Source organism: Chionomys nivalis, chromosome 23 (genome assembly GCF_950005125.1).
Source record: "Chionomys nivalis chromosome 23, mChiNiv1.1, whole genome shotgun sequence".
NCBI classification, from domain to species: domain Eukaryota; kingdom Metazoa; phylum Chordata; class Mammalia; order Rodentia; family Cricetidae; genus Chionomys; species Chionomys nivalis.
The window spans coordinates 32,745,264-32,760,602 of record NC_080108.1 but is presented as its reverse complement, the minus strand read 5'-3'; the positions used below and the strand labels follow the sequence as shown (position 1 = coordinate 32,760,602).

General features: G+C 40.5%; 1 protein-coding gene and 1 long non-coding RNA gene across 2 annotated transcripts in view; one reads left to right on the top strand and one right to left on the bottom strand.

Annotated features, from left to right (window-relative positions):
• LOC130865375 (uncharacterized) overlaps positions 1 to 14,205 on the bottom strand; it is a 70,280-nt gene extending 56,075 nt beyond the window's left edge. Inside the window, exon 1 of the long non-coding RNA XR_009056119.1 lies at positions 14,012 to 14,205. This is a non-coding gene — a long non-coding RNA (uncharacterized LOC130865375). The remainder of the gene's footprint in view (positions 1 to 14,011) is intronic.
• Positions 8,752 to 10,294, top strand: LOC130865374 (M-phase phosphoprotein 6-like). The gene has a single exon (XM_057756396.1). The coding sequence runs from the start codon at positions 8,759 to 8,761 to the stop codon at positions 9,254 to 9,256; it is 498 nt and encodes a 165-aa protein (XP_057612379.1). The 5' UTR covers positions 8,752 to 8,758; the 3' UTR covers positions 9,257 to 10,294.
• Positions 14,206 to 15,339: the final 1,134 nt, after the last annotated feature.

The window sequence follows — 15,339 nt, the reverse complement described above, 5'->3', positions numbered from 1 at the left end:
CTCCCTCCTCCCTGTGTCCTGGGAAAAGAAGCACAGCAATGGACAGTGGAACACACAATAAAATGTAATTTGCCTGGGTTTTGCTTCTGGTTAACAGCCGACCAAACTGGCAAAACGTGACAGGTTGTCTTAATAAGCTTGCAGCGACTTTTGTCTCTTATCTACCGATATACATGAAAGCCTCCATTCCTTATGTTGATTGTGAATCTGTGCTGCCAAATACGTACTGCTTCTGATTCTTTGTGATTGTTTTTGTCTCTTTTTATGTGTTTTTATGCTGTCAATTTATAATTAAATAAGTTGCATATTAAATGATACGCATTATTTACAAATATATAAAATTATAATTTTTCATGTAGCTGAATTATAATATATAATATATTTAAATTGATTAGAATGTTGTACAATGAAATGGGTATATTGTAGGAAGAAATGTAGATTTGAAACCCTCTTCCAAATAGACCCAACTGTAATATAGTAGCCCATAGTATCTTAATGATAAGGAAATCAATTCTTTATGAAATCTTAATTGATTTCAGAAAAAAATTAAACATATTTATATTTTTAACTTTTGTCTTTACTTGTTTTAAAGCTTATAGGTTTTTGCACATTTATATTTGTAAGAAGAAGCCTTCTTTTTTTGTTTCTTACATACAATCAGTATACATAAATTATCCTCTATATAATAAATTATAATTATTTATTTTAAAAATCAACTAGATCTTGTAATTCTTTTAGCCACCAGAGACTCGAGAGACTTGAAAGATAGGCCTGCCACAGGCCCCAGCCCCAGGGCTGAAATTTTCAGCCCCTGGCCCCTATCCTGAAGCTAGGACCTGACCTGGTCTTCTGGGACCATTATCGAAACCATGGATTTTCTCGACAATGATCCACATGTTCCCTCTGCCTGAGTGCGGCCCCTCTAAACAACACTGGCTTCTAATGGTGAGTGTTCCCATTTAGGCCAGCTTAACCATTTCTTTGAACCCAAGGAATTGACTATTGAGCTCCTGGCATCTCTGGTGTTCCTAGAGACTGGGGAAGAGACTGCCCCCAACCATGATCTTCAAGGACTCGGTTATTCCCTTTGCTGGCATTCAACGTCGGCTTTCTCCCCTTCTTTAAGCTCATGTTTGGGCCACCACACCCGCGACTGAAAGCCCAGGGTCCTACAGATCTTCATCTTTTCTTTTTCTTTTTCCTTTCCTTTCCTTTCTTTTTCTTTTCTTTCCTTGTTGTAAACACTGCTCAGAGCAGCCCTAGGCCTCTCTGGTTTCTGAGTTACACAACCAGATCCAGCGAGGCCTTAACATCCCACTCATGGTCAAAGGACACTCGTCCACAAGTCCTGGGTGCTCACGCCAATTTTCACCCTGCCTACACGGGAGGATGTTCCCATTGTAGGCCTTGAGATGCCACTGTTTTGTGGGCTTTCATGGCCTTGACCATGGGAAGTAAGCCTTCTAAGCCTATCAATCAGGCCTCCCCACTAGGATGCCATTTACAGGCCCTGAAGCCTCAGGCCTTAATGTTCTACCTACAGACCTCCATACTTATCGATCTTTGTTCAAAAAAATGGCCCGGGTATGCCTTAGAGGGGAATTTAAAATGGCAGCCTAATAGCACCTTTAATCCCGAAAATATGCGGAAATTATCCAAATTTTGCCAGTGCACAGGCAGATGGAAGGAGATTCCCTACATCCAGGCCTTTTTCTACTAAAGCTCTAAGGCTGATTCCTCTCTCCTTGAAAACTGTTCACCTGCTCACATGTTTCTAGCTATGCCATCTGCTCCTGAAGAACCCCGTACCCAGCTAACAAACCTCCATCTTTTCAAACTCGGGACACTAACCCATTCCTTCAGTTGCCTCACCACCTCTACCCGCTAGCTCTGCAGATCCCTCTCTCCCCTCCCCACTTGCTCGGTTTCAAACAGCCCCGCTAAATTCCTCTTCCCCCCTCCGGTGCCTGGCCACGCAGGTACCCTGCGCACAGCCATCCTGTGCTGGAACCCAACTCTACCCCTCCTCTCACACGTTCGCATGCAGCCACGGAACCTAACCCTAACCTAGCCAATCCTGCCACATTTCTCACATCTTGAGAGGTAGCTGGCGTAGATGGATTGATTAGGGTACGTGTTCCATTCTCTCTCTCAGAGCTCTCGTATTAAAAAAAAATTACTGGGTTCCTATACGTCTAATCCTAGCTCTTTCATAACACAATCCCAGTATCTTACTCAATCTTATAATTTCTCCTTTCATGACATCTATCTAATAACCTATTTCCTGAAGAGTGCAGGCTAGTTTGGAAGCAGGCCATGAAACATCGAGAGGAGATTCACCAAATCCTTGACTCCCAACCTCCCGGGGCAGAGGTGGACCCAGAGCAAGAATCATACTGGGATTATAATACTCCAGGTGGAATCTTAGCTAGGGACCAGATTTTTACTTGCCTCCTGGCAGGTCTTTGTAAGGCTGTCCTCAAAACAGTAAATTATGCTAAACTCTCAGAGATTATTCAGGATACGAAGGAAAATCCTTCCACATTTTTGAAATGTCCCCCAAATGCTCTATTACAATATACTAAATTAGATCCAGAAGCTATGGAAGGCAGGCAGTTACTGATGACCCACTTCTTTAATGAGTGCTACTCTGACATTAGGGCTAAACTTAGACATTTGGAGAAAGGCCCCTTGATCCTGCATGCAGAAGTCCTAGAGGTGGCTATTAAGGTGTACCATGTGAGAAATGACAAAGCCTGCAGTCACTGTCATGTGGTAGATTTGGCCTCCTGACTGGGTAAGGTGACAAACCCCCTGATCCACGGTATCAATGATGCTCCCCCAACCCCCCGGCGCGCAAGAACTGCCGGGTTCATGTTTCAAATGTGGTAAAACTGGTCACTGGGCCCGAGCATGCCCTAATCCTCATCTTAGTCCTAGGACTCCTTGTCCAGGGTGTCGCAGGGAAGGTCATTGGTCAGTAGATTGTTCTCATCCTCATGCACACAATGGCATGGAGACATCAGCCCCAGAAAATTCCCAAGTTGACCTTTTAGGTCTGGCCATGGATGAATGAGGCTGCTAGGGATTCTTTGACCCAACCATTACTGTCATCTGTAATAGGAATCCATGGGTAATCGTTAAGATATCAGGACGGCCCATCTCCTTTCTCTTGGAAACTGGAGCCACATACTCAGTACTGAGGGAATTCTGGGGGCCTACCTCTCCTTCTAGTTTCCCTATTGTTAGGGTAGGGGGACAGCCTTATCTACCTCAACAGACTCTACCACTTAACTGTGTGTTTAGAGACATTTAACTCACTTATTCATTTTTAGTTATGCCAACCTGTTCAGTACCTCTCATGGGAGGGATATTTTTTTAACAAAGGTAGGAGCCTCCATTTCTTTTTCTCCTCACATTTACCTTACCCAAGTCTCGCCAGTAGCTGCACTACTCCTTCTCCTAGCTCCCCAACCTTCTGACCTTAATGTGTCTTTTCCTCTACTAGCCTCCCAGGTAGACCCCCAAAGTCTGGGACACCCAAAACCCCTACATTGCTAAACACCATTCCCATATTGTTATTCAATTACAGGACCTTACTAAGAACATTACCCAAGCTCAGTGCCCTCTCTCTCTCCAGAGCCTAAAGAGACTTAAGCTTATTTTTTCTGAACTTTTAAGGAAAAAGCTACTTCACCCCACCTCTTCTCCTTTTAACACCCCTATACTTGCTGATAAAAAAATCTAATGGAACTGATTGTATGATTTAAGACCTCCAGCTCATTAACTCTGCAGTGGTCTCTCTGCAACCATTAATCCATAATCTCCTCACACTTCTATACAATATTCCTCCAGGAACCTCCCACTTTTCAGTTCTCGACCCCAAGGATGCCTTTTTCTCTATTCCTCTCAGCCCTTAATCTCAAAATATCATTGCCTTCACCTGGACTGATCCTGACACTAATTTTTCCACAGTGCTCACCTGGATTGTCCTTCCCCAGGGCTTCTGGGACAGCCCACACCTGTTTGGCCAGGCTTTAGCTTCTAACCCGCTCTCACTGTCTTTCCCTAAATCTAAACTCATACAGTATATGGACAACATTTTACTTTGCAGCCCATCATTGGAGATCAGCAAAACTGATAGCTCCACTCTTAAATTTCCTGGCTAAAAGGGGCTATAGAGTCTCACCTTCAAAAGCTCAATTGTCTACCACTCAGGTCATTTATTTGGGACTAACTATAACCCCAACCCAAAAGGCTATTCCTCTAGGCAGAAAAAAACTAATTCAATCTCTTACAGTCCCTTCCACCAAAGAAGAGGTTTTATCATTCCTAGGAGTGGCTGGCTTCCTGCATTCCTGGATCCCCTCTTTTTCTCTCCACGCTCACCCCTTATATGAGGCTACTCTCGGATCTATGTATGAGCCCCTTCGCCATCCTGTTAGTAAATCCTTCCAGAGATTCCAGCAGGCCCTTTCCAGGCTCCAGCTCTTCAACTTACAGATTTAACTCACCCCTTTTCTCTTTATGTAGTAGAGAAGGAGGGATATGCCCTTGGGGTCTTAGGACATCAACTGGGACCTTCTTTTGCACCTGTAGCATTCCTGTCAAAGAAGAAGATCTTACTATTCAGAGCTGGGCACCCTACATATGTACCTTAGCAGCTGCTGAGCTTCTTATTCATGAGTCCAAAAAACTAACCTTAGGGTCACCCACCACTGTCTTCTCCCACCATAATCTGTCCCACCACTTAACTTCCAAAGGCTTACAAACCCTACCCCCTTCCAGAGTTCTTTCCCTCCAGGTAGCACTGGTAGAATATGCCACACTGACTTTCCAATGCTGCCCAGTTCTTAATATCTCAAATCTCCTAACTCAACCTAATGTTAATGATTCCCCATCTCACTCCTGCATTGAGATAGTATAAGACCTACTGCACCACCCCTCACATATACAGGAGGGCAAATTTTCCCAAGCCATTTATACCTGGTATACAGATGGCAGCTCCTTTTTATGTGCTGGGACACATAGAGCAAACCATGCCATACATAGTACCAGATACTGAGATAGTAGAGGCACGGGCACTTACTGCCCATACCACTAATCAACAGACTGAGCAGATAGGCCTCACCCTTGCCTTTCAGTTAGCAAAGGAACAATGTTTAAATGTTTACACAGACTCCAAATATGCCTCTCATATTCTCCTGTCCCATGCGGCTATCTGTAAGGAGCATGGGCTTCTTAAGATGAAAGGAGGATCCATAAGTAACTCAGGTTACATTATGGACCAGTTAAAAGCCTCCCATCTCCCCAAAGCTATAGGAATTATTCACGGTCGGTCTCATCAGACTGACAGTTCCACTATTTCCAAGAGAAATAATTGGGCTGACTTAGCAGCTAAAACAACAGCATTCCAAAGCCCAAACCCACTTCACCTCAGGGGGTTCATACAGTACAGCCCATATTGTCACAGACACCCCCTGACTCCCAAAAAATTCTGTCCTACTTACATCAGTTCTTTCATCCTAATAACAAAGGTCTACTTCATTTTATTAAGGCTCACCTCAACCCTCCCCCACTTGAGGACATAAAGTTCCTAAAAGCTATTACTGCCTCTTGTCAAATTTTTCAAAAGTCAGATCCCAAGACCAAATACCACACCTTTCCTTTTCCTACCCACCAGGCCAGGGGCTCCCTTCCAGAAACTGACTGGCAGCTGGATTTTACTCATATGCACACAGTCAAAAGAGTTAAATATCTCCTGGTTAATGTGGATACAATGTCTGGGTGGGTTGAAGGATTTCCCACCGCTAATAAGAAGGCACAGACAGTCTCTGACGATCTTCTCCGAGAAATCATCCCCTGGTTTGGAATCCCAACCTCTCTCTCTTTTTTATTAACATATTTATTTATTTATTTATTAAAGATTTCTGCCTCTTCCCCACCACCACCTCCCATTTCCCTCTCCCTCCCCCAATCAAGTCCCCCTCCCTCGTCTGCCCTAAGAGCAATCAGGGTTCCCTGCCCTGTGGGAAGTCCAAAGACCATCCACCTCCATCCCGGTCTATTAAGAGGAGCATCGAAACTGCCTAGGCTCCCACAAAGCCAGTACGTGCAGTAGGATCAAAAACCCATTGCCATTGTCCTTGAGTTCTCAGTAGTCCTCATTGTCTGCTATGTTCAGTGAGTACGGTTTTATCCCATGCTTTTTCTGACCCAGGCCAACTGGCCCAACCTCTCTTAAGTCAGATTATGGCATTGAGTTCACTTCCCAGATTTCCCAAAACCTGTCTAAGGCTCTTAACATCTCTTGTCATTTTCAGATCCCAAAAAACCCTCAGTCTTCAGGGAAGGTAGAACAAACCAACCGTTCCTTAAAAATGTTCTCGTTAAGATGTCACAGGAACTTCACCTAGACTGGGTAAAACTCTTGTCTCTGGCCTTCTTTAGGCTTACGGCCCATCCCAAAAGCACCCTTTTCATCTCACCCTTTGAACTCATGTATAGGTGGCCAGTTTTAACTCCTGTCATCTCACCTAAAACCTCTCCCCTTCCTGATCACCTGCTTATTCCCCTACTATCACACCTATGTTCCCCACTGTGGGATTTTACCAATCATTCATTACCTCTACCATGTGCTAATCCATGCCCACTACCAATTAATATCGCAGATCAGGTATTATTTTCTCCCCCAGGCCAATGTCCCTTACCCTTTTCCCTTCAATGGCAAGGTACCCTCAGAGTAATTCTTTTGACTACCACAGCTGCCAAGCTCGAGGGAATTCCGCATTGGATTCACCTGTCGCATCTTCAAGTTTTTACACCCCCATCTCAAGAAGACCCCTCATACACAGTAACTCAGACAGGACCCTGTTCCCTTAGGTTCCAGAGGACACCAAGTTCAGCCTCTCTTACTCCAGTTCAAAGAAAATAAAGGCCCCATCCTTATTCAACTCTCTTGTGCCAATATACTCTCCCTTCTCCTCTTTTTCCTGTATACAATTTCTTCAAATACCTCCAATTTCATGCTTAAATTTCCAAATAACCACCCAGCTGTTATTACAGGAACCAACATCAAACATAGAGCCAGAGGTACAAGGACTGTCAAAAGCCCAGGTGGTAAACAAACCTTAACATAGCAGGCTCATCACTGACTGCAGCAGTAACTCCTGGATGTTGAGGTAATGCCATGATGCACTCTATTGTCATAATCATACATGGTTAATATATTTAAAATTTATTTCTTTTCAAGACATTTTTATAAGCTCAAGGGAGCCAGTTTGACCCACCTAAATGGACCAGACTCACCCAGAATAAGTATTATTTAACTCTTTCTTTGTCATTCCTGGTCTCGGGAACTCCTAATCCTCCCCTCAATCCATCATTTAATTCTTTCTTTGTCATTTCTGGTCTTGGTAATCCCTAAAGCCCCCTACCTTAAACCCCCCCTCTATTAATCACTAGTTTCTAATTTTTATCTCTGCCAAATATAATTTTTGTCTTTCCAGCATCTTGCGAGTTCCAAGCTGCCAGATGACCCAGTTCAAAATAGTCTTAATCAGCTACCCCAGGACATGATCAGGCAGGACACGATTGGACATCCCAAACTCCTTGATGCCCACAAAGTCAGCATGAAGCAGTTATGAGAGACCTTGCTGCTCCCCATTCCCTACCCATTAAGATCCTCAACCCTCCCCCCAAATTTTTATAATAAAGGAAAGGGTGAAATTTAATTCTTTTAGCCACCCATAAGGCTGCACTTCTGGGTTCTGAAGCTCGCACATGTACCTGCTGTGTGCGCATGCGTGGGTCGCCTGCCATTGTGTTATCAGCATCTGACACAAAAGCCCCTGTATGCAGGCACAAGGTATAGCATCCCCTGTCATCAGCAGCTGACATAGGCACATATTTCCCCTCGTGCGCATGTGCTAGGAAATCTTTAAAACCTGGTCGTGCCATTTCTACCACCTCCTTTCTGTCCACACCATTTCCCTGGGCCCGTGAGCACATAACCCTCTTAATAAACTCCTCTCTGGGTTCGTTCGTGTCTCGGGTCCTCTTTTCATTTCCACCGAACATTTTTAGATCTTAAATGCTAGGATTTCTCTCCAAATCTCATAATCACCACTAAATCTGAAGCATTTTTCTATCTTTATTAAAACAGAATTTATTTAGGAAAGTTTTATGTCCATCAATTTGAAGGTATCCTTTCTTACATGAGCATATTTCATGGTAAGTTACCTTGAAAATAATTGTAACTGTCCTTTTCAATTAATAGCCACTCTAATAAGGGTTTGGTCTCAATTGTCCTGCCAGTAGGCATACTGGGATTTTTGACCACTGGATATACTACAAGAATCATGCATTATTTCCAGTTTTTGAAATTTCATTAGGGAAAATGTGCTTACATGTTAATAAAATACTGGTTTAGTGCAGATATTTATTGAAACTAGAAGATATGTGATAGGATTTCTCCTTCGGCAGTAATGTGGCCTTCTAGCCTAGCTGTCCATGAATACTAAGAAAACTTCCTCTTTCCACTCTTCTCAAATATTCTGGAATTGAATAATACCAGAATGCAAGCTTTAGAAAACTAATGTTCTAAAAATGTCTGCTAGGTTTCTAAATTTCCAAATGAGCATGTTGCTAACTATATGGTTAAAATGTAACCATAAAAGAAAAAAAAGACAATGATTATATCTCACAGACCACACTGTAAATATCATGGTATAATAATTACTCACCAAGTGTCGCCAACATGGCGTCTGAACGCAAGACTAAGTTATCCAAGAACCTGCTGCGCATGAAGTTCATGCAAAGGGGCCTGGACTCGGAAACCAAGAAACAGCTAGAAGAGGAGGAAAAGAAGATGATCAGCGACGAGCACTGGTACCTGGATTTGCCAGAGTTCAAGGAGAAAGAGAGTTTGATTATAGAAGAGCAGAGCTTCTCGCTGTGTGAAGATCTTCTCTATGGGAGGATGTCATTCAGAGGATTTAATCCCGAAGTTGAGTGTCTTTTTCAGAAGTTGATGCTTCAGATGAATTCCAAGAACAAAGCAGCAGCAGAAGACAACGACGAGACCGTGGAGGTCGATGTGTCGGATGAGGAAATGGCCAGAAGATATGAGACTTTGGTGGGAACAATTGGAAAAAAGTTTGCCAAGAAGAGGGACCGAGCCAATTACGAAGAAGATGAAAATGGAAATATAAAACCCATTAAAGCAAAGAAGATGTTCTTAAAGCCCCAGGATTAAAATGGATGCCTCCGATACAGCAGATGCCTGTGAGAACAGTGTGGTTTGCAGTCACCCTTGTGGCATCTGTAGTGGTTAATACTCCAGTGTCTACCTGTAAAGAAATGCGTAATTTTGGAGACGTGCTGTTCTTGAGACAGATGTGTACTGGATGTTATACATCCTTTTGATGGCATTCTTCAGGGTCTTCACATGTATGGGCACATGCCACTCCCTAGGTTTTGACCTGATTTTGATTGTGTGTATGTACACACAGACAGGACACATATGAACAGCTCTCTGGCTATTGTCCTGGATTGACTGTTATGAACTAATATCGCATAGTTCCAACTGCCCTTATATTTATAGTTTACTTTTTGAATCATGTCAAGCCAATTCATACATTCACTTTGGACCCAAATATTTGGGAACTTTCCAGAAGTGATTGAGCAGGAGATCTGCCTCTCCAGCTGAAATGTCTGCTGCCAGGTTTTCTCATCTATAGGGCTATAGGTTTTGTTTATTTAAAGCAGTCACTTGGGTCATTTTTCTAATATTCTGTAATAAACATCTGTTTTCTTATACTTTTCTCTTTTTTTTACACTTTGAAACAATTTTATTCCTACTTAGTGATACAGCCTTATACAAATAATAACATAAAGACTAGCCATGAATTGAGAATGTACTGATGTAAGATTGAATCACAAAAGGTTTCCTTGTGTCCATCAAGAGCAATTACCAGTTTCTCAGGAGACAGCGTGGTAGAATTTAGCACTCACTAGAGCCTGTTCTAAGTACATCAGCACATGGAATTGTCTGACTGTCTGCCTGTCTGTCTGCGTGGAGATACGTGCTGAGGACTTGTCTTTCTCTGGATCTCTGTGGGCTCTGTGAGTTATGTGTTGACTTTGCTACCCAGTCAAGAATTCTCAGGTAGGCCTGTGACCAAAGAGACAAAGTGAGACTCCTAGGAAATGATCCTGCACCAGCTGGGACTCCGCTTACTTTTGAAGATACTTTTTGTACCACAGACATTTGCAGTTTATTAAGGAGAAATAAAGATGAATTTCTCCTGGCAAAAAAAAAAAAAAAAAAAAAAAAATAATTACTCACCAAGTATGATATGGTCCTCTGTAAACACCAATGTTAAATTATCTTTTCTGAAGAGTAGATGATAATGAGAAAAAATGGGCAAATACACAGGTTTTCCTCTATCATCCTCATACATATAATGTAATAAGAGAAGCATGGAGGTCAATCCATACCCATTAAACCAAAAATGAATTAGAAAAAAAATGAGGGTACATTTAAACAATAGAGTACTTCTCAGTGGTTAAAAAACAAAGACAATTTGAAATATGCAGGCAAATGAATGAAACTAGAAAATTTCATTCTGAGTAAGATAACCCAGACAAGAATGATGAGGATTATTTGTACCCAATCATCAGTGAACATGAACTATGAAGTAAAGAGTATGGAACTATAGCCCATGACACCAGACAAGCTAAGTAACAAGGGGAACATAAGGGAAACAAACTTTGATCCCCCTGGCAGCACTGATCTATTCCCCAGAGCATGTGACCCATTGAACACATTCACTTGGAACCTGGCAAACTGGCCTTTGGGCAAAGAACTCCCCATGTCTCGAGAACTGAAAAAATGTACAGTGTCTGAACTGAACAAATATAATAAGAGAAAAAAGATTTCCAAACCTTTCCAAGACAAGGTAAAACGAATTTACATTATTTTCCTACCTTGAAAATGGTCTGCAGTGACTCTAGTTCTTAGGAAATATTGTTTGCTCCAATGTTGCAAATGAGACTTTGGCTGATTGCCTACGTAGCCAGTTGTCTCTGTCATTTATTGCACATTTTGGTAGTTGCTTGATTGCACTGACTGTTTACTAAAGTAATAGTATTTTCCGTCTCAGGTCTTCAATGGGGTTGACCACTTCGTGGTCATAGTGGCATTCCTGTCATGAATTGTTTCTTTGCAGATACTGCAGTGTTTCAAGTATGAGAAAGTGGTGCAAGAAGATTAAAGAGGAGAGGTTTCAAAAGCAGGGATGGACGTGATGAACAGACCATAGCAGGTGACTCAGAAGTGTAATACTGGGAATATACAAGTACTTCACTTTGCTAATTTTATGGGTTTGGCTCATTTAGATATCAATAGGAGTGTGCTGTGTCTGGATCAATGTACATTCGGTTTTCGGTGATAAACATTTGCAGCTGAGAGCTGGCATATAGCCAGAGCCTGACTAGGAAGGACCTGATGTGCTGAAAATATTATTTGCTCTCCTTTCCTGAGACTGAAGGAGTGTGTGCAGTCATATTTTCCCTGGAACAAAGGAGCGTTATCTCAATTCCACCAATAGGAACAAAGCCTGTGGTTACCTTGGAGATCTGCATCAGAGCTGCTAACTCATTTCTCCCTCCCATCCCAATGTTTGCCCTGGCAGAAAAATATGAAAGTGAAAGTGGATGACAGGAAAAATGTAGTTTACCTAGGACCAAAATCCAATTATCAAAAGGGGAAATCATTGTGAGGTAACTAAGAGGTGATCACATATCCTACATATCCCTGCCTATCTACCTGAAATTTTCCATTTCTGCCTGCGGATGGCAGATTGTGATTCTGTGGTGCCGACTGCAGCTTCCTGGTTACTCTTAAAAATAATATCCTTAAACAACTTTTTACACTACAAGGATCAGAGAGGCAGTCTCTTAAAACATTAGTGTATTTTAATCTCTACTTATAATCATCCTAATATGTTATGTTCAAAATCTCAAATAACAGGACTACAACATATATAACAAGTAAATGTTGTTATAAAGACAATATGATGGAAAGCATAATAAACACTGCCTTAATGACTAGGAATCTAAGACTAAAATAATGACAAATTAACATAAAAATAAAATCATGCATTTTACCCGCTATAACAAATATTATAATTACTGACATTTAGCCCTCAGAGGGCATTACTGGTTTGGTGTCACAGACATGCCTGAACTTTTACTCTAACTCATTTTAGTAATGCAGATATATCATTGACAGGAAGAAAATTTTCAAATTCGAATCAAGCCTACTCCAAAAGTTCAAGGAGATAGAGGGACCAGAAACAGAAACTTCATCTGCAAATTTGCTGAAGGAATATACTTGTTAACTGTCTCCTAAATATTTATCCCTAGACCCATAGGAAACATTAGCTATAACTTTCAGAAAAAAAATGGAAAATATAATTTTACAGCATTGCTACATGATTCCACAAGGGCTCAAATATTAAACAACTTACAGTGTTTGTACAGGGGTTAGCTGATGAATCCAAAAATTCAACACTATTGTTGACTTAGAAAATATTTCATGCAATGGCCGGAGAAAATTTATTGTCCCAAAGAACAGGATAGCCTCTGTGAAGATTATTACCCTAATAAACATAGAGTAATAAACAACAAAATTTTAGAAATCTTGAAGGCCATTAAATTAATGTAGGCAAAAAAAAATCTATTTTGCACAATGACACCCCATATTGAAATGTCACAGAGACAAAAAAAAGTCTCTAAAATTTACCCAATTAACAGAAAAGTCACTGACAAATATTAGAGACTAAGAAAGAAAAGATCATTTTCTAATATACACTATCATCAATAGGCTTTCTAATTGGAAAAGATCAATGCTAAATTATGTATGTAAAACCATGACATGTGTGTCCTGTGTGGAATACTGATGTAAACAATTGTATCTGCATAATAGATTAAAATAATGTTATTATACACATTGATTAAATTTGACACTTTTACTACAGTATGGTTTTTTAAAAGGAAACAGAAATGAGCATGAAATAACATAAATACAGTACTCATGTGTGAAATTCTAAAATACATTAAGAAAGTGTACAAATACATGCATATGTATGGATAAATATAATTATGCATACTCAATCACATATATGTACATATACATAAACTTATGTAAATATTTGAAAATAATTGAAGTGCTTCATAGTATATAATTTCATGGACTTTGGCTCATTTAGTTGTCAAGAGCAGTCTGCCTTGTCTAGGCAAATGTACATTCGCATTTCAGTTATAACCATGAATAGCTGAGAACTGGAATACAGCCAGAGCTTGAATATCAAGGATCCATTATGCTGAAAATGTTATGACTCTCCTTGCCTCTGACTGAAGGAGTGTGTGCATTCAAATTGTCCCTGAAATATCTAGCGATGAGGATAATGCTCCCAATTCTACCAACAGAAACAAATTCTGTGGTAACCTTGGAGATTCACAGCTGCCTGAATTCATTTCCCCCTCCCATCTCAATGTGTCCTCCGGCAGACACAATGAAAGACAAAGTGGATGACAGGAAAAAATGCAGTTTACCTCGGATCAGAATGCAATTATGAAAAAGAAAGCCATTGTGAGGTTACTAGGAGGTAATCATACATCCTACTTCTTGCATCTGCATCCTGCCTCTCTACCCGACATCTTCCATTTCTGTTTGAGGAAGGTTAAATGTGATTTGTGCTGCCAGTTGCAGCTTACTGGTATCACATCCAGAAATGCCGAGATATATTCTCTAAACATACTCATTGGGGAATCTGCCACTTGAAATTTTCAGAATCCAAGATACCTGAAGCTATTTCCCGACATAGCAATTAACATTGTGGGTCCTCCAGTGGCACAAACGATCAGTACATCCCCGGTTTCTCTGGAGAGGTAATGACTGCCAAAGTAAATTTTGATTACAGAAAATGCAGAATCAAAGACTTACCCAGGAATCACAGATATTAAGGCTGAAGCAGTGGCTTCAGAGACTCGAGCATATTTCTTGCACTAAAAACAGGAACAGGCAACTTATAGCAGAAGCTTAGGCAATCTCACAAATTCCTTGCTTTTCCTAGATTTCCATTTCTTCTGTCTCTTGCAAGCTTCTCTGATAGATTTTCTTCTCTAAGTTTGTGTATAGCCAGGCTCCTGACTGGACTTCAGTCAGGAGACTGGCTAGAAAAATCCTTCAGTGCAGACATTTTTATGCCGTCTAGGAACCAATAAGGAGAGAGATCTCAAACCAAGGATTGAAAAGCACAGGACTGTATTTGATGTGATGATCTCATCTAGTGCTGACGATTCATCTGTGTCTCCCTCCCCTCTGTTGTAGAAAGAAGCAGAGCCATTGAAAGGGGAAGACAAATAAAATGTAATTTACCCTGTTTTATGTCTCCAGTTTACCGCAGACAAAATGGCTAATTAGGACTGGTTGTCTGAGCAAGCTTGCAGACAAAATGGCTAATTAGAATTGGTTGTCTGAGCAAGCTTGCAGACAAAATGGCTAATTAGAACTGGTTGTCTGAGCAAGCTTGCAGCTGATTTGTGTGGATTCTAGATGTCTACATGGAAGCCTCCATTCCTGTCTGTAATTTTTTGTTTAGGACTCTGGGCTGTCAAGTTCATATGGCTTTTGATTCTTTGTGATCTGTTTTTGTCTGCTTGTTTTGATGTGTTTTTTTCTGCAGTGAAATTAAAATTAAATATTATATGTAATGCACAATGTATGTATTATATATAAATATAACATCTAATTATATTTTTTCATGTAATTGAATTAAAATACATCATTTTATTAAGTCCGTTAGAGTGCTGAACATGTAGATGAGTGGACTGTAGAGAGAAATGTTGTTTTCAAACCCTCTTACAAATTGACCCAACTGTAATGCAGTAACCCACAGTGTCTTAACGATAAAGAAATGAATTAAAATTAATTGATTTCAGGGAAAAAATTGTATTTATTTATATCCTTAACATTTATGCTTGCCAGTTTTAAGGTCTTATAGGTGTTTACACAATTACCTTTCCAGGAAAAAGTCATCAAATTTTTTGTTTCTCACATGTAATTAATATAAATAATACATCCTCTTAATGTCAATTTTTAAATATTTATTTTAATAATCCCCTAGATTCCAAATACTATAATTCCTCTCCGAATTCCATAATCATTATTGAATCTGAAGTATTTATTTCTATCTTTAATAAAACAGTATCCATTTAAGGAAGTTATATGTCCATCAATTAGAAACATCTCTTGGTACATGAGTGCTCTAC